This window comes from Rhipicephalus microplus, unplaced genomic scaffold (assembly GCF_043290135.1).
Source record: "Rhipicephalus microplus isolate Deutch F79 unplaced genomic scaffold, USDA_Rmic scaffold_48, whole genome shotgun sequence".
Taxonomy (NCBI): Eukaryota; Metazoa; Arthropoda; class Arachnida; order Ixodida; family Ixodidae; genus Rhipicephalus; species Rhipicephalus microplus.
In genome coordinates, this window is record NW_027464621.1 from 1,294,482 (window position 1) to 1,321,661 (window position 27,180).

At 44.4% G+C, this 27,180-nt stretch overlaps 1 protein-coding gene across 2 annotated transcripts in view; it reads left to right on the top strand.

Annotated features, from left to right (window-relative positions):
- Positions 1–27,180, top strand: part of LOC119177271 (RAB11-binding protein RELCH homolog) — a 185,681-nt gene that overhangs the window by 145,308 nt on the left and 13,193 nt on the right. The window contains exons 18-21 of one of the 2 annotated variants that reach the window (XM_037428716.2): positions 253–435; positions 503–566; positions 3,210–3,348; positions 13,740–13,856. In XM_037428716.2, the coding sequence (XP_037284613.1) occupies positions 253–435; positions 503–566; positions 3,210–3,348; positions 13,740–13,856 (503 nt within the window). The remainder of the gene's footprint in view (positions 1–252; positions 436–502; positions 567–3,209; positions 3,349–13,739; positions 13,857–27,180) is intronic. The other variant, XR_012889289.1, reaches the window with a different exon arrangement.

A 27,180-nucleotide genomic window follows, 5' to 3' on the forward strand; every position in this document is an offset into this window, starting at 1 on the left:
TGCAAACCACTGAAGGACCTAAGACAAAAAAACTTACCTTCTGTAGCACTAGTGAGTGTAATATTGTGGTTTGATATCTATGGCTAAAATTCCAGTTTAAAAAAGACATAATGCAATAACATTACAGCCTTGAAAGTTCAAAATTTTGTGTTGATGTGCCAGATCCTTTTTTAAAAGGATTTTGGATGTTAGCTTGCAATTGTATAAGCTGGCATATTTACTGAGAAAATGATACACCTTTTTCTTTGATAGCATGAACAAAGATTTTCATGAAGTTCTGTTGTCGGTGCTCTGGGAAGGAGTGGTCCATAACACTGCACTTGTCCGAAGCAATGCAGGCCGTCTCTTCGAGCTTCTAGTTGGAACTGTGGATGATTCATTGCTGAAAAGTCGTGTGACACCAGCGCTTGTGACTCTTGCAAGTGACCCTGAAATGTAAGTTCACCAGCTAGCTTATTATGTTGATGAAATGTGTACTCATTTATTGTTTCTTACATTGCAGCTCTGTGCGCATAGGAACAGTGAGGCCATTCGGTACGATTTTGGCAACGAGCACTCAAAAAGACGTATGTTGTAATTCTGATCTCTTACAGTTATTTGTTCAGCTTTAACATATATTTGTGGCTACTTAAGAACTCTATTACCCCTGGAGGCAAGAAGCAAGCTTACAAATAAGGGGTTCCTGAGCCACTTTTTCTGCAGTAGTGGAGAAACGCATACAACAGAATGCAGACACTGCTGGGAACATCTGGAGCAAATCTTGCAGTTTTGCATGGCAATAGAGCTTACGAGCACAGCTCGAAGTTACTATTTTCTCAAGAGGCCCTTCCTTCATAAAGAGGCCCATCCTCATTCTCTTTGGAGCTGCCGGCAGCTGCTATATGGCATCATACAGCAGGTTGTGGCTGGTGGCCAATAGCCGCCAACTGACATAAACCAAGAAGAGTGCTAGGATCATATGTGCTTCTTGCCGTTGGGTGATGCCACATGCTGCCATTGTTCTCTATAGACCTTTCTAAGGTGGGCGTCACCATAGTGCCTAGCGAACGGTGCCATCTCTAGTCTGGCAGCCCACTGGAGCATGTGAAGCTGCGCATTTTTATTGAAGGTATTCGTACGGCTGCATTTGCAGCTGGCTTTTTTTTTTTTCATTCTGGCATACTGAATTTTTTTCTTGAAGGATGCAGTATAAGTAGGAAATTAGTTTGTGAAAAGTACTGAAAGGTTTTGATCCATTCGGGGTCAAATATGATAATACTACTATGCGACGGCATAAACGTGTCGCAAGTGGTCGGTGTCATATGTTTTCGGCACTCTTTCTGTTCGAAAAATGTACCAATATTTCGACCCATTTCAGTAGGGCAAGCAAGTGGTGGCATTCTTTCAGGATACAATGAATTTTTTCCTTGGACTTTAGTATTTAAGTTTGCTTTTGCACTCGTGGTTTGTATATGCTGTTGCAGCTACTGTCACCTGTACAAGCGATCATGCATGAGTGCGCAGTTGCGATTTCTTGGTGATGACGGCATTTGTTTGTTGCTCACAAACTGTTGTCTATCTTTTGCTCGACATTTAATTACTCCTTATTACTTGGTCATTTATTGTCCCCTGGGTGCGGACAAAGCTAGAACTGTTACAGGGAGGTGTTGGCACAAAGAAGTGATGCTGGTATTTTCATGCCAGCTCGTTTTTTTTTTTTTTTCATTTTTCTTTTTAAAGTCGTGGCATTTGTTTGTATTGCAGTGCCAGTATAGTGAAGACAGTTAGTTTCTTCTGCCGATGAGGCACCAAGCACGCCTGGGCTCGAGCCTATTATCGGCATAAAAGTCATTTGTGTGTTTATTTTTTTTAAATAGTTTTGTCTACCAGCTGTATGGCTTTTGCTAAATCTTGGCTGTCGTTCACAAAGCTAAGCAGTGAAATCGACAGTTACAGAAACCGTAGACAACTAGAACAACAATATGGTTTAATTTTGTTTTGCTCTTAGAAGAAAATTAACTATGTTGTATATCATCGCGCGACTTGTCAGACATGGTACTTGACCATGCAAAAAATTATCTACTTTAGGTAATTAATCTAAACAAGAAGTGATAGAACTGCCTTTTTTTTTCATTATTTGGCTTTCATATTGCACAGTGTGCACGATCCATACCACCATCTTGCGGAAGTTGTACATTCATTACAAGTATTTCGCCACCTAATTTTCATGTAGAATTCAGTGAATGTTCGAGTTGCACAAGGCCGGTGCACAGCACAAATTTAAATGTGCCATGCCGGTTACCCCACTGCGAAATGAAGGTCTTTTCGTCCATGTTAATATAGCCACATCAACTACATCAATCACCATGTTGAGCGGAAATATGAGGTTAATTGTTTTGACCAAACCCATCATACTAAAATATAAAAATAAAACGAAGTGAAAACAACATAGGTGGCCCCTCGTGTGGTTCTTAGATTTTTTCGCATTTTAACGGTCAGGGCCGTGCTTTACTGCTTATGTTTGGTCCTCAATCTAACCATATCCAATTGGCGTTTGTCCGAGAGGAATATTGGGCATTCCATGTATATTGCGGCACTTGCCGATATAGAACTTGTCACGTAACACAAACGGTGTACCATAAAGCAACCGCAAATGCTGTGCGTTTGGTGATGCATGCTGCATACTTATTCATATGGCAGTTGTTTTTTTTTTGTCAGTTCTTAGAACAACCAAAATTACACAGTGGAATCCCGTTGATCTTTCACTGGCGGACATCGCAATAATTTTTGAGAATATAGAAGAGAGAAAACACTTAAAACGCTTTCTTAAAGCACTTTCGCTTTTTTTTATTATCGGCCGGCTCTAAACATTTTTGCGGCGATCGATTCATAAGGCAGTGAACTCCAGTATTGAAATCGTTTGAAGATTATTTGTAAAATTGATACAGGGCCCCTGTGAATTGTCTTTGTATCATTCGTAGATATGTAGTATATTAAAAATTTGTAATACTGTTTGAAAATACACAGCAGAACCTATCTTTTTGGTAATGAAGAAATTGAGAATTATTTGCTGGTTTTTTATATACGTGTATTTTATTATCTTTAATAAATGTTGTAAAATGTAGGTGTGCTGATTTTGTAGATACCTGTTCAGAGTTCACAATTATTATCTTTTCACTCATTCTTGCTCCCCCCTCCACCCCAACCCACTTTTTGTTTGCTTCTTATAGTTGCTTGACAAAGCATTCATGCAGCTGCAGACTTTTCTTGAAGATCCTCAGCACAGCCATGACCACTCGATGCAGGCAGAGTTTATCCATATGTTTGCTTCATTAGGCCCTAATACGGAACCACGCTTTAGAGATGAATGTAAGTCATCCCTGTTTCTGTGATAGCATTTATCACCTGGCTTATCACCTTTGCCGAGTCAGACAGTAATCGTAGTTTTTTTGTTAAAAAAACTTTTAGGGTCGCTAGCCTTGTATCTTGTGAGCATGTAACATCTTTCTTACCGCCGAAAATGTGCTCACTTTTGGTGCATTCATGTATTAACATTGAATGTAAACATTCGACAGATGTCTGTCTGGTTGGGTTGGTAAACTGGGAAATGATTTTAACTCCAACCAAAAAGCATGTGAACATGCGTAAACCCAACGTTTCGGAACCAACTTGGTTCCTTCCTTAGGGGGAACTGTGGCTGCTTTGCAGCGGCATCTTCAAGGCACTCGCGGGGCAGTTGATGACCCACAACCCCCCTCCCATTTTGTCGCGGAGTGTAGTCCGTGTGCAAACACCGTGGGAAGCGTTCCGAGAGAATGATTGAGGCTTTGAGCTGTTCGCTACCGTGTCATGTACAGCAAATGGCCCAACAACGAACGGCCCAGTGACGGGTTGCTGCACACAACTAGGAACAGTCGACTTCACAAGGCAGCAAATGATCGGCGAAGATTCGGCAGTCGTTTACGTGTTCACATGCATCGGCTAAAGGTGGACGAGTTGGCCACTCTTCCACCACAGTCTTTGTGTTTCATGTCATTGTTTTAAGATCTCCATGCAAGGGATCCATAATCTATTCTGAACTTCGCTAATATGAGCGGTACTAATCATTAGACACAGATTTACATAGTTAGGGGGGGTTTGTGGCAAATATAGAATGTTCTCGCGAGACCTTGGGCACACACCAAAATGATAAGTCTACTGAGAGGCATGAAAGCTATTTCGGACATAGCTGTGGTGATTTGTGCATTTGAGTGGGATAAAAATGCATGGATTCATTTTTAAAATTTTATTTTAGACTGCCTAAATTTTCTGACGTCCTAAGTATGTCAAATACATCCAAAATGACTTATAAGTTTACCGGGAGGCATTAAAGCTATTTTGGACGTAGCTGTGGTGATTTATGTGCTTGAATGGAATAGACATGCATGAATCCTCTTTTCTCTTTTCTGACTACGCGATTTATAAGATGAATTTATAGTACCTAGGTAGTGTGAAAAATAAGGATGTTGACTGCTTTACCTTCCGGAAGTTTGAATAGTATAATTATAGTGTGAATTGAATTGAACAGCACTACTAAAAAAATATTTGAAAATTCTAATATTCGCACACCCCTAGTAGTAGCTTCAAATAATAACTTAAACATACCGTAAGATATATTTTGGGGACAAGGAAACTCAAGGGCAGACAATATTTTTAGACAGCTACATGTGTGTAAACCATGAAATATTCACATTATTCAATAGCTTTAGAATGTTCATGGCTGTATGTTTTAAACTAGTTGTCCGTAGATGCCCCATTAGTCCTTGAAATTGTGCATGTTGGGACAAGAACTACACCAGTCAGCCACCATAATCTGCATGTCCTGTGAGCGAAGAGCTTTCACTTCATTAGTACCTACAACTATAAAGCTTTTGTTGTGAAGAGAGCCAACATAAATCAGGCACTTTGCAGTTAAAAGGGATTTTATACAAAAACCCAAAGTCATACAAAAAAGTGAGATGTTTCAAAACGACATACAAGCTTTTTTTTTACTCTGTAATAAATACATGTGAGGTGCTGCGGCAGGTTGTCTTACTCGGCAGCAAGGTAGACAGGGTTTGAGTCAACTACGGGATTTAGGTAGTCTCTTATGTATATCGTCTGGGCTAGTATAAGCAAGGATTTCAGCATTAAAGTGATAGTTATGCTTTACAGGTGAAATTTTCTGGGAAATCTATTCTTTCATGTACGTATATAGTGCTAAAGCAGACCTGGACCTACACAAAGCAACAATCACAAAAAAAAAGTACATGTAAAATGGACAAACAACTATCACCCTAATGCTTCATGAGTAAACAACATAAGTGCGGTGCTTCATTAGTAAACATGAACCATCACCAACTCGACCAACTTTCAACGTTACTGAAATATCAGCCTAATGCTTGCATGTCTCTTCTGTGATTGTAACTTTACACTTGTCAGGATGCATAAGTGCAGTTACCACAAAAAAGCCCAAATTGTGTTAAACTATAGTTTGTCCCACAGAGGGCTTTCTTAGTGTGGAATAGATAGATATTTGGGGTTTAACGTCCCAAAGCCACCATATTGTTACACGACATCGGCAACGAAAAAGCATCATAGACGACGAAGACGATGAAAGCGACCGTGCTCATGTTGTTGTTGCTGCTGTTCTTCCATCTTGGCTGCAGCTGCCTCTGACTCTCCCTGTATATTTTGTAAATATATTTATTTCATTCATTATCTCACCCCCATAACATTTGGTGGAGGTGCTGGGTACAACACGATATAATGGAGCTCCGCAGTGGCCGACGCTTGGATTTTTCCACCATGGCAAACCAGGGACCAGCTCCCGTCGAGGCGACTACAACAACAACTGTTGTCCTTTCGCAGCTAAAAGAACTTGGCACGTTCTGTGGCACGGATGATGTCGACATCGAAGAATGGTTGCCGTTGTACGAACGTACAAGTAAGAATTACCGCTGGGATGAAACTCTTATGTTAGCCAATATTCTGTTCTACTTGAAAGGAACAGCAAAAGTGTAATTCGAGAACCACGAAGATGAAATTGGAAGCTGGGATGCGTGCAAAGAAAAGATGCGCGCCCTTTCAGCAAGTCTGTGGGTAGAAAGGCAGCGGCCAAGAAGGAGTTGGCATCTCGTGCACAAACGTCATCAGAGTCCTACGTGACTTGCATACAAGAGGTGCTTGCCCTTTGCTGAAAAGCGGACAACGGTATGGAAGAAACCGAAAAAGTAGCTCACATATTGAAAGGCATTGCAGATGATGCATTCAACGTTCTCATATGCAAGGACTGCAACACGGTCGATGCCATCATCAAGGAGTGCCAGCGTTTTGAGGCCGCAAAAAGTCGGCGTATCGGCCATAATTTTACTCGACTACCAAACACAGCAGCAACCTGGTCGTGCGAAGACAGGGCTGCGCTACAGACGCCGTTAACTGCAGAGCACGTGACCAAGATTATCAGATGTGAACTTGAAGCTCTGTCTTCTGCGTCCACGTGCTCCCATGCCTGTGACTCTAGCCCTCAGATGGTGCCACGGGTACATGCCATTGTGCGACAAGTTTTCCAATGCTGGACTGGCCTCCGAGTGCACTACAGCTCCCTCTCAGCTGGTCAACCGTCGTCGACCCCCTGTTTCGTATGCCCAAAGCCAAAACCTTCCGTCGCGCCCTCGCAATCCAGCCGAGTGGAGGACTGCTGACGATCGCCCGATTTGTTTCAGCTGCCACCGCATCGGACACGTGGCCCGCCATTGTAACACTCGGTGGTATTGGCATCAGGCATCCTATGGGTACCCCCATTGGCCAGAGAGGGATCATGGACGCTTTCAAACTTACCGGGAATCACCTCAGGCCACCAGTGAAGACGTTCCTTCTATGTCGCCATATCGTCGTCGCTCTCCATTTCCGCATTCTCACCAGTCTCGTTCACCGCTCTCCCGCCGCCCATCGTCTCGCTCGCCCCAATTTCACCGACCAACGTCGCCGACTGACCACCTGCCACCGGAAAACTAGATGATGCAGCTCCCGGAGGTGGTGCTGCATCGACCACTTGCCCGCCAAATCCTCTGACCATGCTGCCGACTCGACGCAACGTTGAAGTAGATGACACACCCGTTGTTGCACTTGTGGACACAGGGGCTCACATATCAGTGATGAATTCAGAACTTCGTTGCCGCCTTAGGAAATTTTTAACGCCACCCACAATGCCACTCATCCAAGTCGCCGACGGCGGCACGTTTCCCGTGCTTGGAATGTGCTCCGCGCGTATAAGTGTGGCTGATCGCTCCACGACAGTGCTATTTGCTGTGCTCAAGAAATGTTCCCATGAACTTATCCTCGGCATGGACTTTTTATCCGCCCGCTCTGCCCTTATTGATTGTGGAACCGGCATGCTTCAACTTGATTTACCGTGTTACCATGACGATGCAACACCAGCTCAACCCCGTCTGTGTTCTGCAGATCACGTTCGCCTAGCACCTCAAGCCGTTATTTACGTGAACCTGAGATCTGTCCCTCCTGTTCTCGATGGTGACTACATGTTGACACCTATTGCTGATGTTCTGCTGGCCAAAAATGTTGCCGTGCCTCTTACACTTTTGACAGTCACGGGAAATACAGCATCTCTTCCGATCCTAAACTTCAGCTGGTGCGCTCAAGTTATCCTAGATGGTATGACTTTGGCAAAAGTTTTTTCTATAGATGCTGCCATTTCGGCGTTCGTTGCCAAATCTTTTTCGTCGTCTGCTACGTTTTCATCCTCGAAGAGCACAGCGGATGCCACCATCGACAAGATGATCGCTCCGGACCTTCTTCCAGCTCAGACAGCTGACATCCGGCACCTGCTGAAATCCTACTGCGACATCTTTGATTTTGATGACCGCCCTTTGGGTCAGACATCTTTTGTAACTCATAGGATTAACACTGGAGACGCCAGCCCCATCTGATGACGTCCTTATCGTGTGTCTAATGCTGAGCGACAAGTTATCCAGCACGAAGTTGAAGAAATGCTCACAAAAGACGTCATCGAACCTTCCTGCAGTCCATGGGCATCGCCGGTCGTGCTAGTCGAGAAGAAGGATGGCAGCTGGCACTTCTGCGTAGACTATCGTCACTTAAACAAAGTAACACATAAGGACGTGTATCCACTGCCGCGGATTGACGATGCTCTCGACTGCCTACATGGGTCTGCCTACTTTTCATCTATCGACTTGCGATCAAGATACTGGCAGATTTCTGTCGATCATTGAGACCGTGAGAAAACCGCATTCATAACACCGGATGGACTTTTCCAGTTCAAGGTTATGCCATTCGGATTGTGTAATGCGCCAGCTACATTTGAAAGGATGATGGACTCTCTCCTGCGTAGATACAAATGGACCACGTGCCTGTGCTATCTCGATGACTTTCATCGTATTTTCACCTACATTCGAAAGCCACCTTAGCCACCTAACGGCTGTTCTTGAGGTTTTCCGGAAAGCAGGACTTCAGCTCAACTCTTCCAAATGTTTCTTTGGCCGTCGGGAAATCACTGTGCTAGGCCATCTTGTCAGTTCTCGAGGCGTGCAACCTGATCCTGACAAAATTCGAGTTGTCAAAGATTTTCCCGTACCACGTTCCGCAAAAAACGTACAAAGTTTTATCGGCCTTTGTTCTTACTTTCGACGTTTCGTGAAGAATTTTGCTGACATTGCCTGACCACTTACGGAGCTACTGAAGAAGGACATGCCTTTTTATTGGGCTACTGACCAAGCAACTGCCTTCAGCACCCTTACAACATTACTTACTTCCCCACCCATCTTGGCCCATTTCGACCCGTCAGCCCACACTGAAGTTCGTACCGATGCCAGCGGACATGGAATTGGTGCTGCTCTCGCCCAGCGGCATCGAGGACAGGATCGCGTCATTGCTTAGTCCAGTCGCCTCCTTTCTCCTTCGGAGAGCAAGTTTTCCATTACAGAGCGTGAGTGCCTCACACTAGTCTGGGCAGTCGGAAAATTTCAACCATACTTGTTTGGCCGCACCTTTTCGGTAATTAAAGATCACCATGCCTTGTGCTGGCTGTCGTCCCTTAAAGATCCAACAGGACGACTTGGCCGTTGGGCCTTGAAACTACAAGAATACAGCTTCGACGTGGCATACAAATCTGGCCTAATGCACCAGGATACCGACTGTCTATCCCGTCACCCCGTAAACCCACCTGACCTTTCAGCACATGATTCTGACCCTTGTGTCTTCGCCATGTCGGCTTTCACCAACATACGCAAGGAACAGCTCAGCGATGTCCACTTGCGGTCTATCATGCAGAGTCTACGCTTACCCCACATAGACCCGTCGCTACACTTGTTCGTTCTACGCGATGGCATTCTTTACCGACGCAACACCAGCGCCGAAGGACCAGAGCTACTACTCGTAGTTCCTGCGACACCCCGTTCCGCTGTACTTGAACAGCTTCACGACGCCCCAACCGCGGGATATTTCAGGGTCAAGCACACGTACGATCGCGTGCGGCGTAGATTCTTCTGGCCAGGCCTTTACCGTTCTGTGCGCCGATACGTTGCTGCATGTGAGTTTTGCCAGCGCTCCAAACATTCCACCTTGCCACCAGCTGGTCCGCTCCAACCAATAGACGTACCCACCGTTCCCTTCTACCGCGTCGGTCTTGATCTCGTTGGACCATTTCCTACTTCTCTCACTGGAAACAAGTGGATAGCCATAGCCACTGATTACGCCACAAGATACGCTATCACACGAGCGCTACCGACAAGCTGTGCCACTGACGTTGCGGACTTCTTGCTTCATGACGTAATTCTTCACCATGGTGCTCCTCGACAGCTGCTGACTGATCGTGGTTGCTCATTTCTTTCAAAAGTGGTGAGTGACATCCTTCGCTCATGTTCGAAGCGTCACAAGCTCACTACGGCCTATCACCCACAAACAAATGGTCTTACCGAGCGCCTAAATCGAACATTGACAACAATGCTCTCCATGTACGTTTCCAAAGATCACCTTGATTGGGATAGTACTTTACCTTATGTGACATTCGCGCACAATTCGTCATGCCACGACACCGCTGACTTCCCCCCTTCTATTTATTGTTCGGCCGCCATCCAGCGTTACCCTTCGAGACTCTTCTCTTCTTCAACTACGCAAACGGTTACAGAGTACGCCCGGGATGCCACTGCTCGGCCTCAAGTGGCCCGCCAAATCGCACGGGAACGTCTTCTTGGCTCGCAGCTCTCTTAGGAGGCCCGCTACGATAGCCATCACAGAGTAGTTTCCTACTCTCCAGGTTCATTGGTCCTCCTCTGGACACCATGCCGCCACGTTGGCCTCTCTTTGAAGCTTCTGTCTCGCTACTCGGGGCCTTACAAGGTTTTACGCCGGCTTACCGATGTCACATACGAGATTGCTCCGTTGGACAGTTAGTCATCGTCGTCCGCACCCGCTACTGACGTCGTCCACGTGACGCGCCTCAAACCGTACATATCCGCATATGAACCTACTCTCCTTTAGGCGCCGAGACGGCGCTGCCAGCAGCGGGGGGTTATATGTTACATGACATCGGCAACGAAAGAGCATCATAGTTGACGAAGACGATGAAAGTGACCGTGCTCGTGTTGTTGTTGCTGCTGTTCTTCCATCTTGGCTGCAGCTGCCTCTGACTCTCCCTGTATATTTTGCCAATATATTTATTTCATTCATTCTCTCACCCCCGTGACAATATGATTATCAGAGATGCCGTAGTGGAGGGCTCCGAAAATTTTGACCACTTGGGGTTCTTTAACGTGCACCCAAATCTCAGCACAGGGGCATACAGCATTCTCACCTCCATCGAAAATGCAGCCATCGTAGCCGGGATTTGATCCTGCGACCTGCTGGTCAGCAGCCGAGTACCTTGGCTACTAGGCCATTGCGGCGGGGCTTTTTTAGTGTACAGGAGTCATATGGATCTGAATAATTGACAGTGAATAGAACTGAACATAAATTTGCTGGATGTAGTTGCTTGCACATCTCAAATTCCAGCATGGAGTTTCTAGATTCGAAGCAGCTTTTTGGCTAGCCCGTGTGGCGCTGTCCCTCTGTTCGCACCGCTCCCCTCACCGGAGGTGTTTGGGCGGTGCCAAGTAGCTGACGCCCTCCTAGCAGTGTGCGGTGACCTCTTCTTTGCCTGCCGCGGGCTCGCCGCGTGTCATCTTTCTCTCGCTGCACCTTCTCCACCGCTCGCAACGCTCGAGCCTACTCTTCACATGGGCATTATCTCGCCCGCGCCATCTTTCTCTATCTGTCGGTAAGAAGAAGCCGCCAGCCGGCGGGTGCGCGCGCTCCGGGCGCCTCAGGAATTTCGTGGCGCTGACAATCTGGACAATGCGTTGCTGCGTGCCGAGTGTTAGCGAAGCCGATCGTGTTCGCGAATGGCGATGTCAACACCGACATGACGCAAGTCAGGGGAGCCGAACGCAGGCATTGGCAGTTGAAGACCAGGGACATTGACGAGGTGCGAGTCAAGAACACCGATCACGTTCGAGAATACAGACGGCGCGCGGGTAACACCGTCAAGACGCCAGCCAATGAAGCCGAGCTCAAGCGCCTTATACGCGTCCCTCCTCCCGTGTCTTTGCGTTTCAAGCAAATGTTTACTCGAGTAAAAGCTACATCGAGTTCTGCTTCGAACCACTCTTCCAGAACCCGCGTCGACGCCGTTTCAACTAAGTCAATGCCGTGCGCACCGCTGCTGCTTTGCATCCCATCAGGGTTCTCTTTGGGGAGACGGTCCATAGTTTTTTTCTCAGCACTCTCGCCAAAAAATATTCAAACTCAAGCATGAAAAAGAGGGGGGGAGGCCTAAGGCATCCTTGCGCAGAACACACAAAAATTTAAATTTGTAATGTACAAGACATTTGGTAGAGAAGAACAGTGATGATAAGATTGAGGTAGGGAATGACTGGGGAGGTTGACAGTGATGAGTAGGTGACTGGTGCAGGGGAATTGAAAGCATGAATAAAAGTCGCATGCACTACTGCATGAATGAAAGATGGGGACTTTATCAAGGGTTCGTTTTCTTCATTATACACAGCCTAATGAACGTAATAGACAATGAAACTAAGGAAGATATAAGGGGCATTATTTTTAGTGTTTAAGTGCAGTGATGTAATTCTGTTATAAGTATAAAAAATTAAAGTGGTTGAAAAGACAACTTGCTGCTGACGGGGGCCGAACCTACAACCTTTGGATAATATGTCCGATGCTCTACCAATTGAGCTCTAGTGGCGACTGTGCATCAATTGAGGATTGATATGTGGGGTTTAACGTGCCAAAACCACTATATGTTTATGAAAGACACCGTAGTGGAGGGCTCCGAAAATTTTGACCTCCTGGGGTTCTTTAACATGACATGTGCCCAAATTTGAGCACCTGGGCCTACAGCATTTTTGCCTCCATTGAAAATGGAGCCGCCGCAGCCGGTATTCGATCCCGCGACCTGCGGGTCAGCAACAGAGTACCTTAGTCATTAGACTACTGTGGCAAAGCAATGTGCATCAATTCACTTTGGGGTATTTATCTGCATGTAACTTGGTATTGTTAGCCAGCGCCGCCCGTAGCCATAACAGCAAGTGTGGAACTTATACTTTTCTTTGCTTCATTGTTCTTTGTTGGTTTCATTAAATTGTGCACTACTGCTGTTTTAGGGGCTCGTCATTAAGGGTATAATTGGCGGCACGCCTTTCCAAACAGTGAGTAGCTTCTGCATTATACTGGCAGACTGTGGAGGGACAACTGTAAATTGAAAGTTTGTCATACAGGCTGCAAGAATAGTTACTTAATGTACATGCACATTGTCATCTGAGCTTCATATCATGTATTGATTGATTCTGTAATTGCCAACTTCTGACAACTATCACATAGTATGTCTTATAAATGAAGGTTAGTTTTACAGGAAATTTTAATTTTTACAGTTGATTTGGATGTTAGATGACTTGAAGTGGTTTTGCACGTCCATGAGAGGCTAGTACTAAAACGGTTGGCTATTGATCGAGCATAAAACAACAATCTATAAACTTGCTTAGCACATTTTCCTATGTGTTACTTATGGTGTGATGGTTGGTACTACATGGAACTTACTTGGCACCATAGTATTTATATGTGCACCAGCATGAATGTAGGCTTGAATGAAGGCTCGAATGTTGTATAAAAAAAGAGCTTTTTTCATACAACAAAATAATTAACAACTAGTATGATTGCTCTATAGTTTATTTTTGCAGTGTCTGACTGATTTACCTCTTGGGGTCTTTTGTCCAATAAGGCTTCAACGAGTGCTAGTTGATATGGCATTGTCCTTTAACTGCACTGTACCATTACATGGACAAAAAAGGGAAAAACCAGACAGATACGTGGGTAGTTTGCAATTGTCATTGTTGGGAATGCACATCAGATACATACACAAATTAACAGGTAAATGGCAGATGAAAAATGATGAGATGAATTGAAACCAAACTATGCAAAGTGACACATGTGGGTTGATGTAATGCTTATCTATGAAATAAAAGCCAGACTTCCCAGCACAACAGAAGAAGAGTTGTGTTCTGCCAGGTTATTTGTGTCTGGTAATTTTTCTACGGTCATTTGCACACATGTATGTCATGTCTCTGTTTTTTCCTTATAGTAGTATAACGCAGCTAAAGAATGAAGCTTTTTCCCTGTTAATATTAAACATTCACTTCATCTGTTATATATTTCAGTTATCTTGCCTCACCTTGCAATCTTGGCAATGAGAAACAATCAAAATACAGACGACTCATCAAGGGTGAGAATTATGGAGCTGCTTCTTGAAGCCTACAGTGCATTGTCTTGCACCTGTATCCTTTAGTGACTGTACAATGTTTATGCATTTGTCTTTATGCTCATTTGACTGTCCCAGTGTAGTTCCTTGTGTTCTCTAGAAAACTCTCTACTGCCACTTGAAACACATGCTAATTTAGGCTTTAGTTATCTATTGTATGCGACAAAAGCTTTCTCTGGAATGAACTGCTGTCTCACAAGTTGATTTTTAGTGGATTTGCTCTGCACTTATCGGCAAATATGTTGTGTTGATTTTAATTAATTGTTAGAATTCATTCCAATTAACTTCAATTCTTAGGAGGCAGAGCTGTTAAAGCTACGTATATATTGCTGTCATAGAAGTCTTATGTTGTAAATTTTGCAGTTCAATAATATCAAATTCTTTTATGTGGAATGACTACTTCACATGCTACTGCTACTTACAATGGATGAACGTAAGGCTGCATTGGATCATGTGTTATTTTTACACATTTGGCCTTTTGGTTTGCAGTATGCTATGTCTGAATGTAAGAGATGCACTGCAGCCACAAGTTGTGAAACCTGTCACTCTGCTTGTTCAGAGATAAATATGGTTAGATCTGCAGTGCCTCATATGTCATCAAATCACATTAAATTACATAGCTGTATGCTCATATAATATCTTTATTTCATATGGGCTACACTATATTTTAGTCACAAACGTGCAGGCATTGAGAGAAATCTCTATGGCCTGTGTAGTGTTCCAGCTATGTAGGAAACAAGGCATCATATTTGTGATGCCTTCCTGCAGTTCTGCTTACAAAATTGTTTCATGCATCATTTGCACTCTGTACAACTTATGCAGAGCCCCCCAATTTTTTTTTGCATAATGTCAACACTTCTACAAGGCTACTAACAGAGCGATCAATATGATAGACAATGTTCTTGGGGGGGACCACAAAAAGGAAGACTACAACTAATTGACATCCTGGCTTAGCTAAATGAAGCAGAGGTCACTCTCAACTAAAAGAAACCTTGGTACCAAGTGTCTTAAAGGGCCTGTAAACCACCCAGAGGTCACAATTCAGTTGTGGTGGGGAAATTGTGCACGAGTGTACGACGAACCATGGAGCCATAAGAATTTTTCGAAACGGTCCAGTAATAGGGGAGTTAGACGCATATGATTATCAAAACCGTGATGACCACACCTTTTGTTCTCCCCTGCGCTTCCCTTTGCTGCTATCCTCTCTTACGCCGCTTTGCCCTCACACCAAGCGCCCCTCCTATGCCCCTCCCAATTTCTCGTGGCATACGTCATCGCTGATATGCTGCTTGAAACATCGTCTACTTCGAGTTGCCGCGATTCCGGCTGCCGACTCCGTCAGTTGCGTGCTTGTTGGCGAACTGCGATTGCTGTAATCATGCTGGTATGGAACCTGCGTTGCGCGCACGCCTTCAAAAGATTTCCAATGCGATGGACCCATACAGGGACATGCCGTGCCCCGCACGTGTTACTTGCACGCGGGCAACACGACGAACAACAACAAGCACCGTGGGCAGCTGCTTGCAGACTGATCGGAAGTTGTAGGCTCTTGCTCGACCAGCATATTTGGAATATTTGGCTCGAAGCATTATAAATGTGGCACGGTGTGTCAAGTCCCGAAAGGCCCGAAAAGAAGGAGGGGTTGTTTCTTAGACTTTGTGGCGTGCCGGTAGCTCGTAGCACTGCCACGTGCAGCGACGGCATTCTGCACACGGATACGCGCGTTTACTTGAAATGCTTGAAAAAATATCGGAGGTGGTTTACGGGCCCTTTAAGTGTACTTTGGAGATGATGTGAATGGGGTTGAATTTCACTGAATCCTGAAGAAGTCAAGGCTATCATGGATCTCCCACTTTCAGTTGATGCCAGTAGGGTTTGCCGATTGCCTGAAATAGCCAACGATGTGACCCGTATTGTTCCAAACTAACGCACCCATTTATTCACTCTGAAATTAGAACAATGCCAACCAGGAACTACGGTCAGTTAGAAACTAGCTTTCACCTGCCTGTTGTCATTGCTCAGCTTTTATACATATGTGGCGAAGTACTACCTACATTGCTTCATTATATTCTGTTGGTACAAGCTCTCATGAACTTGGGGCTGTCTTGCTTCAGCAGCCACCTTTAGGAATTTGGTGTGCTTTGGCCCTTGCTTTTAGATCCCTCACTTCCACTGAGGGGCACTATTGCAAAATATACAGGGAATCTCTGGCTGTCACGTGTACTGTGTCCACGTTCAACCGGTACCTTCGTGTTTGAAACGTTAAAGAAAAATGAATTCTTCCACTTGTAGCCCGCCTTTTGAGCAAAGATCTTGAAGCGTTGTCACATTTATAGCTATTGTAGATAAATCTGATGTACTACCAATGCATTGTCAAATGTTTACCAAGGGAAACTCTTAGCTATGTCTGATGCTCTATCACGAGCACATTGTTGTGAGCCACCCTCACAAGCCATTAATGGCCGGGAAATCTGCTTAATTGAAGTCTTCGAAGATCTGCTTCCATTAGCTACAATTAGATGATGTCTATTATCTTCAAGCTCAGAATGAAGAGTGTTACTCGGTTGTGACATAGTGTAGGAGAGGCCGGTCATCGAAGAGCGGAGTACGAATGCGCATAGTGTAGTAGTGGAGAGAGAGAGATAGACTGAGTGTGTAGGATTTTTTGAATCGCTGTATAGTCGTTCTATCTGTTCAACACCAGGACATTCTCACACTGCTGCATGAAAGGCATAAAGAAGTATGCTGGTGTCAAGAATACGCCCGAGGGTGCATTTGATGGTCAAGTTGCATTATGCATATAGACGGCTTATTGACTGAAAAGGCATGTAGTAGAGACTGTAGTTGCAGTCTCTATGTGTCAAGTGCACTGGGATTCAAATTCTGTTGCCACCCACTGATACCAGCTTCCACACCAGAGAGGCCATAGCAACATCTTGGAATGAACCTGTTTAAAGGGTGCAATAATGTCTTGATCAGCTAATACTACCTCAGATTTTCTGAAGTAGTCACATTGGAACAGCAATGAACACTGATCAGCACCAGTGGTTCTTGCCACTGTGAAAAGTTATGTTGCTCACTTTGGGATTACAGGTGCTGTCTAGACCGACAATAGACCCCAGCTTTTATCCAAAGATTTCACCGAGTATGGTTGGTTTTTAAGATTGTCCCGTGATACATGTGACCCTTGATACCCTCATAGTCATAGTGAGGCAGAGCACACTGCAAAACATTATGAATCTGCCTGAGAAAAGCCTCGATTTATGCGTGGTCATTTTTGCTTACCTAGATAAATCTGAAATTTTTGGTATCTCTCCTGCGCCTAAAGTATTGCATGAAAACTGCGAACTCAGCTTCCGAGAATCCATTGTGACTATTATTGACTTTCTGTTGGCTTTTTTGGGAAGTCATGTGGAGGTCAAGGAACAGGCTTCTGCAGCCAAAGAACAACAGGCAAAAAACTACGATGGGCAGGCAAAACTACAGTCCAAGCACTGATAAGTTCTCTGAAACTAGGGGTTGACAAGTTGTGGTATTTCTACTCTGTCATGCTATTGTACACCACCTGTGGTGTTTGTGTTCTCAGTAGTACACCACCACAGGTCCGAGCACTGCGAGCTCCATGAAGGGGCGCCACGTCCTCATTCATTTGTCTTGTCGCACAGTGTATACAGTTCGCACCGCTGTGCACACAAGCTCAGATCATCACCGCAAAGGGACGCTGAGCCCGTGCCTGCGCCGAGGGAGACCTCAGGCGACGCTCTCCCAATTACTAATTTATTACTGGGAATTTAGTACATAGACATTACTCATTGATTATAACCAATCATAAGTAACATAATTATACAGGACAAAAATTAGCTATTATAAGTTACAAAATATGTTAATTAGTGGCCGCGAATGGCGCACTTATAAGACAGACAAACAAACAAAGAACTAAGTTTGAAGTGCCGACCTACCCTTCGGCCAGCACTCTCGCGATTGCACATTTATATATAGAGAAGAATAAGCAGAAAAGACATGGGAACAGTTGAGAGAAACCTACAGTGCATGATCGCGAGACGATGCCTCAGGATTTGGGGAGACTGCGGAAAGGAGTGCGCTCGCCGAGACAACCTAATCACCAGCCCGCGACAAAGAACAAAGGAAAAAAGAATCGCCATCGGCCGCAGATGCCAAAACACATACACATCCTCGGAGATCCCGAAGTGGTCTTCCGAAACCCTGTCTTGCGCCCCTGCTTGTCGGGCGAGTGCGAGCAAGCCCGAGTTCCGCTAAAATTAGGCCAGTGGGACACAGTGTTAAACCTATGAGGGGTGGGATGGCAGCAAAGAGACGGGGATTTATGACTAGCATCAGTCCGGTCTGGAGGAGAGAGACACGTGAACTCTCCAAGGGAAAATGGCGTCGAGCAAATGGGGATTGCAAATGGGGAGCAAATGGGGATTGCAAATGGGGAATGGTGCAGGCGCCTGAAATCCCACATCGGGTCCGGAGAGGAGTCTCCCGAGAAAAGGGCAAGGAGGGAAACTGGCAATATAGGCATCAGCCAAGGAACAGGGCGCAAACGGCTATGGAAGCAGTGCAGTGCCCCCTCTACCGCAACCCCTAATGCTTGGGTGAAGACCTTGAATTGACCTTGACCTTAACCCCACAAAGTGGATCAAAAACGTGGGTTACAGTGGTCGGATACTCATCTCTGCAGCAACCTCAATTTTATGTTGCCGAGACTCATAACAGCAACATTCTGAAGAGGTAGCACCACTATCTGGTGCATTTCTAAGCAGGCCAGCACATCCAAGGTCGGATATCCCAAAAATACTGTATTTACTCGCATAATAGGTTCACTTTTTTTTTTTTTTTTTTCAGAAAATTCGGCTCCAAGTTCAGGGTGTGCCTAATATACGGAGTAAAGTTTCTGACAATTTTATTTCCAACTACAGCATAGACCGCTGATAACAAAAACAGCCGAAGTCACTAATATTTGTGCTACAGCCAAAACAGCCTTCTTCATAGGCTACACTGGCATAAAACATGTTGAGCATGCAGTTTCACGTGTCCAGTAATCGAGGCAGGCGTTCATTCAAATTTTGAAAAATTAACATCAGAAGACTCACATTGCCAATGAAATAAACGTGAAAAAAATACTACTAAAAGAAAGCACCATCACATAAATTCGCTGATAACATTTCAGGCCACATAGGTTGTTTGTGCGCGATCGTTCGATTTCACGAGCTCGCACCCTATATCCGAGACATTGCAATCTAATCGTTAACCACCATTCGTGTGTTACAAGGAACACCCAAGCCCCTGTTTCTTCAAGTAGAACCACCAACAAGAGTTACGCTGATTCTACACAAAACCGCAATATGATCGCTCGCAGAAAGCAACATTTCTAAAAGTCCATCTAGTAGATGACATCTCAACACTATCCTACTTTATAACAGAAATGTGCAGTACTGTGGCTGCACACATGGACCTGTCTGTCTATTTCTCTCTCTCTCTTTCTTCCTTAAAGCTCGTATTCTAAGCAGCAATTTTTTGCGATTCCGTTTCAACCTGCACTGTTGGCCAAGCTTTTGAGATGTGGACTTTAATAATGGGTTGGTTGCTACCAGCCATCTCTGCTAGAGAAAACCGAATGTGCTCATTTCTATTAATGTCGGTGCACTCAAGAACAGTGTTGTGCTGCTATTTTGGCACTCTTCACAAGCCAGTTATGCTATTCGTTTTTCTACTGTGATTGTGTATTCATATAATTACCCGTCACAGTCATGCAAAGACTAGGTTACATAAACAATCATCTTGAAGCTTTCAAGAACTAGAAATATTGATTTGCAACCATGTCTTTTGATGCTTATTTTGGGCACAGTGAATATAGCTTTCCATATTTCAGTTCACTGCGCATCAATCAAGTTTCTTCTATAAAATTGTGCAATGCAGCCTGACCAAATAGAATTTTTCGTGAATGTTGGGTCTAAATTTGGTTTGGGTTTTATGTCCCAAAACTACCAAATGATTTAGGGATGTCATCGTGCAGGTTTTTGGAAATTTCAACCTGTTTTTTAATGTGCTTAGCTAAATCCAATAAACCCTAGCATTCAACCTGAAATGTGGCCACCCTAGCTTTGAAATAAACCCTAGCTTTGAAATGTGGCCACCATGGATAGGCTTCGATACCGTGACCTTCGGGTCAACAGCCGAGCACCATAACCACTGGAGAACACCGTGACATCTGTATACGCGCTCTAAATTTATCATATATTTTTTGTCATTCTCTATAATGGCTTATGCTCCAACTTTTTTAGTAAATAACTGCTACAGCATACAACGAAGGCCACAGTGCTACATTGTACGATTCTGGCATGATTCCTGGCTTAAGCGTAAGAACCTAAACAAATAAACTTTTGACTGATGATAGAAGTTGCCAGGATTTGCACACCTTTATTAAGATGTCATATAATAACTTTTCTTTTTGTGGATGATGCCCGAAAAATTCCCTATTTTTGTAGCTTTTAGCAGTAAATCACCCACAAAAAAAATAAAATGGTGTTCTGAATTAATTTCCGTAATAGAACTTTGTCTGCCCACAGAATAGTGCAAACAATGCAACAGTGGAAAAGGCAGTTTAATTTTTAGGGAAAATTTTTTTTTCTCCAACACAGCGTGTCGCCAAATGGACAAACTTGCTGTGCCCTCGTTTTCAGAGAAATTTCGAGGAAGCACTTTGTTTCAGACTAATTACATATTTAATAAAAAGAAAAGTAATAGCTGGATACTGGCACACAGCCAGCTTGGACAGTTTGTGAAGAGAGACCTGAATATCTGGTGAACAGTCACTCGTCTTGTAAAAGCAAATTGCCATATGAAAATAGGAATTCCTGATTAGTTGCAGGCATTAAAAAAGAGGAACATTATTTTTTGCCACTGCTAATAAAGTTCTGCATGCCAAACATCCCCATAAATCATGTAGTCAGTGATCCCACTCCTGTGTCAACTGTGCCAAAATACACCAGATCAAATTTAGTGGGCCATCCTGATACCTAATATCGATGGAAATTGTGGCGAACTGCGTGAAAGTCGGATTTGGAAACATCTATCATCGGCAATATTCACGCCGGCGCATCAAAGCATGTCCACCTTTTTCACAGGGTCACCAAAGTAACAATCACGTAGCTAGAGTTATTCCACTGAATAAACAGCGGTTGTGCGTGCATCCTAAATAATCCACAATGCTATGTTTGGTGCCGACGCAACTTTTGTTGTGCAAGTTTGTTTAATGGCTAAACGTGCTCTCCGCAGGGGATTGGGATGTTTACTTCAATTGTTAGCGTGAAACTGTGGCGGTGATTCATTGGCAGACATCGTCTGTTATGGGAACGCTGCTGATAGCTCGTTTGAAGAGTTGCACAGCATGTAATTGACGTGATTTTCACTAATAACTTCACGCGTGCCGCCAGAATGTCTGTCACGTCTACTTCTGTACATCACGATCTAATTTTTTGTGCTTCACGTTCACAGAAGAACACATGTTGACGCTTTTCGTCTAATATAATTTATTCCTGGATATACATTCAGAACAGCTTCTTTGTAATGCCCTCCACCAGCACACCCGCATTTGCAATCTCTGTTGCTGTGTAAAAGCCCCCCCCCCCCCCAAAAGACTGCTCTTTCGATTTCAATATTTCTAGGGTCCTAATACAAAATTTTCACTTGCTTTTTTTAAATGTTATTTCATTAATGAAAGCATGCCTCTTGGTCAGAGCAGCCGCAATTTGGTTTTAATACGCGCAGTTTTCATTAGTGCGGAGGCCATCGCTGGCGGCTCTCGCGTTGGAAGGCCCACTGTGAAGCAGCTAAGCCATGTTACACACATACGCCTCTCGCATTTCAGGGTCAGTAGCGTACGTTTAAAAAAAATGAACATCACTGCATCGCATTCATTGCTTCGTTTTTTTAGGCAAAGGGTAAGGGAGGCTGCGTCGCTCGAAAGGCGCAGTTGCTGATGTGCACTATATCTCGAGGCTTAATGAGACTGCTCGTAAAACTTCTGTGCTACTAACCTCTGCTTCGCGTTTTGGATAACTGACAGCACGAAAACTGCTTTGGAAACTGGAGGAATTATTGTCCCTTTAGCCAGCATTCTTTTGACTTACAGGATATCGGTGCCAAAATATAGAATTTGTTAGTATCGCATAAGCTCTTAGCAATGGATTCGATACCAACCAATTGTATTGTTATACCAAATAAGCCTTAACATCATCCATCCGTAACGAGCATTAGCGGCGGGGTTGCCATTTTGGAAGTGTACGGATCACTGTACGGATATCGAACACACGCGATGTTCGATATCCGTATAGCCATTTGGATGACTAGAGACCCCCGAAACACCTGCCATGGCTTACAGACCTGTCGAGGCCAGCTCACTTGCGCTAAATGCGAAAAAAAGGACCACTCATCTGAAAGCTGCTCTGAAAAACTCCATTGCATAAACTGTGATGGAGACCACCCTGCATATTCACTATTGTGCAACACATGGAAAAAAAGAAAAAGAAATCATGACATTGAAAGTGAAAGAGAACATTTCCTACCGAGAAGGAAGAAAGAAATGCTCGATTTTCCAGAGCCGATTATATGCTGATGTGATGTGTCAGGGAGCAGTGTCGCACCGTCCCTCGCCAATCAGCCAGCCTATGCAATGTGAGGCATCGGCTGTGGTGGCTGCCTCCATGGTGGCAGCACTTAAGCTTGCTCCACCCACCAAGCAACTAGTCTCGATGACCGCAGGGACGTTGGGTATCATGACCACGCTCCACCAGACGAGTTCATACACATGAACGTGCGTAAGCGGCTGTCTTGTGCCTCCCATGAGGCAATGGAAACAACTCCAGCATCTCAGACGTCTAAGGAATTGATCAGCTCCTTGGAGCGTGCCAAAAAAGAAAAATCGTAGATTACAGGGCCCAAAAAAGGCTCTGTAACCTAAGCGAATATATTTTGTAGTCACAGAACCATTTTGAATACACAAATTGCACAATGGAATATCAGAAGACTGCTTAAATCCTCATTGATGTCCAGGAACTTTTACACAAACATTCACAAAAGGTGCTGTGTGTACAAGAAACGCACTTAAAATCCGAAAACACGAACTTTCCACGCAGTTGTGTTATTTTCCGAAAGGACCTGGATCTGGCGGTGTGGCTGTTCTAGTTGACCAAGCAATAGCATATACACACTTACCACTCCAATTGTCCTTTGAGTCAGTGGCTGTTCGAGTGATTTTTATGAATAAGCTCGTCACAGTCTGGATTCTGGAGATGCTGGATTCTGTGCGCCTCTCTACGGGGGCTTTTTGCACTACCCCCGTAGAAAGCTTGTACGTAGAATCGTATGAGTGGTCACTCCACCTGCAGAGACGTTACTTCTCTTTCATAAAGTATATCAAGATGAATGCAGACAAGGAACACCCCTCCCACTGCACATTCAGTGATTTGTCTAGTTCTGTCTTGTTCAACAACCATCCTTCTTTGAGGCAGCCCTACTGGGTGTGCCATTTTTTGAACACTGTCTGATGGCGCCCCCAGCATTTCTGCTGCTTCGGCAGTGGCAGCTTATCGACTGTGATGTATCTTTTGTCGAAGTCACAAAGCACGTGCCTACTGTACACATCCGTTCATACTTCCTCAAACTCCAGCACGAATATAGCTGGCCAAAATTCTATACTGATGCTTCAAAGTCTAACACATTTGCTGTGCTCGGCCCATTCTTTTCAGATGCTCGCACTCTGCATCCTAATACGAGCATTTTCACAGCAGAGGCCTACGCGATATTTGCGACCATCAAACACATTAAACAGTTAAAACTACAAAGTTCAGTAATATACACAGACTTCTTAAGCATGGTAAAAACCCTCAAAACTCTGAAAAAAAAAAAAAACAGCTTGTCGTAGTGTCCTGGGTGCCATGGCAGCACGAGATCCACAGTAATGTGTTGGGGGACCATCTGGCTGCATTCATCAATGGAATTGCTGCCAATGCATCAATAGCCATCCCTACACTTTTGCACTTAACCTGAAACCTTTCCTGATATGAAAACTAAGGGCTTATTCGCAGAGAACATGGGATATGCTCACACAAAATAAACTGCACGTTATCAAGCCGCAACTTGGTCATCGGCCACCAGTATCAAAATCGCGCCACACAGAAGTAGTACTTGCAAGGCTAAGAACAGAACATAACACACTGCACATTCATACCTTTTCTCTGGTGGCGATCCACCATTGTGTGACAGATGTGGTGAAGCACTAACAGTGCTTCAAATTTTAATCTATTGAAAAGAATTAGACCTGCTAAGAAGACAACACTTTCCATTACCCTACCGACAATAGATACTACTTCACCCTGCAGTGTTCACAAGTAGGGAACCACTTTCCAGTCATGAAACATTGTTAACAACATATTTAAGGGAAGTATGCACCTTTCGTGCAATTTATCCAGGCACTTCGTAGCACGACTTCTGAAGTGAGGTCGCTGCTGTGGTGGCTACATTAAACAAAGCACCTGCCTCACCGCCCTTGGACCCAAAGTTGATTATGAAGCTCTTGTACTAATGCCATATATTTCCACCATAATTTTATTATCACGACCTTTCGCCATTTATTCTCACTACACACAATTCATGTCACATTCATGATTTCAATACTTGTATGTTCTTCCTGCCTAAAGGTGATGAATTATTCACCCTGGGGAAATCGGCAGTTGCCTTTTCCTATCTCTCTCTCTACATCTTTGTCTTTATCTCTCACTTTTCATCTGTCCTGTCTTCTACTTTTTTTCGTTTACTTCCAAACTTCCTGACGACTAGGGTTAACCCTGTGCAAATAGCCTACCTTGGTCTAGGTGCATTGGGTTATAGTTGCGTTGTATGGCTGGCGTCTGCAGGTTTTAGCATCCGCAAACTTATAGCGTCTCCTCGTTGGTATCCATGGTGGCTGGCCGCCAACGTTCCTTAAGAAAATGAAACAGGCATGCATAGAGCTTTTCCTCTGTTAAATGATCGTACCACCTTAAAGTACGTGCGCACCGAAGACTTTGGTTTTTTTCAACCGTTTAAATGAAAACATTCGCCATTTTCATGTCATACATAGTGAAAAAAGTGGCATGCAAGCCAGAACTGTATCCCCCTTTGTAGTAGCCAGGTGTCTTACAGAAACTCGTGGGGACGGATACAAGGTTACCAAAATTGCCAGCGGAGATCTCCTCCTCAAAGTTTGAGAAAAAGAACAGTTTGAGAAGCTACACAATCTTTCAACTTTTGGTGACACTTCGATTACTGTAACACCACACAGATCAATGAACACATCTCGTGGAGTGGTATCTGACGCTGATTTGCTTGGCCTGACCGAAGAGGAACTTCTGGAGGGGTGGAAGAGTCAGAATGTGACCAATGTACAAAGGATCATCATCAGAAGAGACAACAAAGAAACACCAACAAAACACCTAATACTCACGTTCGCTTCCAGTAATCTGCCAGAAACTGTTCAAACACGGTACACGAAGACCTCTCTCAGGCTGTACATACCTAACCCTCGTCGTTGCTTCCAATGCTCGAGGTATGGCCATGGCTCTAAAAGGTGTCGTGGTTGCCAGACTTGTGCACAATGTGGAGTCCTAGGCCACGTGTCTGAAAACTGCAAACAACCGCCACAATGTGTAAGCTGTGAAGGAAACCATGCTGCATATTCACGCTCTTGCGCATACTGGAAGAAAAAGAGATAATTACGTTGAAGGTGAAGCAGAACATTTCAATTAAGGAAGCACGGCAAAGAGTCTTACCATCCTATGAACCTACATATGCTGATGCGGCGTGTCAGGGGGCACCACCGCATCAGCCCTCGCCACTCCTTCGGCCCGCGCATAGCGAGCCGGCGGTTGTGGCACCTGCCCCCAAGGCTGTAGTCCAGACTACACCGCCTACTCCCGAACAGAGACCGGAGACTCCAGGGTCCCCAGGTCTCTAGGCCTCACCTCACCAGGCAAGGTCCAAAATTTGAACTACCAACTCGCATGTCCAGGCATCCAGTGCCTTCGAGGAAGCAATGGATACGTCGGTACCCTTGGTGCCGAAAGAGCGGCGTAGCTCCTTGGAGCACGCCAAGAAAACAAAAAAGCAGATAACAGGGCCTGGTAACAGCCCTATTACGTGAATTTAAACTCCCCACCTAAACAGCCACTCACTTTTCGTACACACAGCGCTACTTTACTTTCATCATGAACACTGATATTATACATTGGAACGTCAGGGGCCTTCTCAAAAACGTTTACGACGTCCAAGAACATTTACAGAAACACGAATACTCACTAAAAGTGCTGTGTGTACAAGAAACACACCTAAATTCAAAACACACCAACTTTCTCCGTAAATACGTTATCTTCCGAAAGGACCATGATGATGCCGTGACATTATCCGGAGGTGTTGCCATTATTGTGAATCAAGGGATTGCATGCACACACTTAAAACTTCAAACGTCCCTTGAGACAGTGGCTGTTCAAGCTGTTTTTTTTGATAAACTGATCACAATGCGCACTATTTACATTCCTCCAAGCTATCAGCTGCAAAAACATGATTTACAATCTTTAATTGATAAACTTTCAGACCCTTATGTTCTCCTCGGAGACTTGAATGGGCATAGCAGCCTATGGGGCAAATCTCGTTGCGACGCGGGAGGTCGACTGATTGAACAGTTCCTTCTCGTCGAGCGCGTGTTTTCTGAATCGAAAAAAAAAAACAACCTATTATAATCTCGCTAATAATACCTACTCCTCCATAGACCTAAGCATGGTATCTCCACCTCTTTTGCCTCTACTCCAGTGGAAAGTCATCAGTAATCAGTATTGAAGTGACCACTTTCCCGTAGTTTTGAGCACAACTACAGCAACTGAGTGTCCACCACAGGTTCCCACATGGCTCATAAACAGAGCCAACAGGGAACAGTTTTATACCATTGGTTGTTCAGGCTGGAATGGCATACGTACTTCTAACAGGCATTCTAACAGTCAATAATATTATGCTACAGTAATCAGGATTGATTGCCCCTGGTGGAGAAAAAAAAGACAATAAAAAACCTTGAATAGCTGTTGGCAAATAGGCATTTGACAAAGAGTAAAACAAAGCAACAAGGCATGCCTGAGCACGTACTATGGCCTTCAATAATGTATAACAACACATGGTAACAGGCCACAATGTCATCAGACGATGATGTGGCACACTTCAATGCATCAGTTTCAACACGTGACATCAGGAAACCGCAAGATTAAGCAGTTTCAAATGTTCACTCGTAG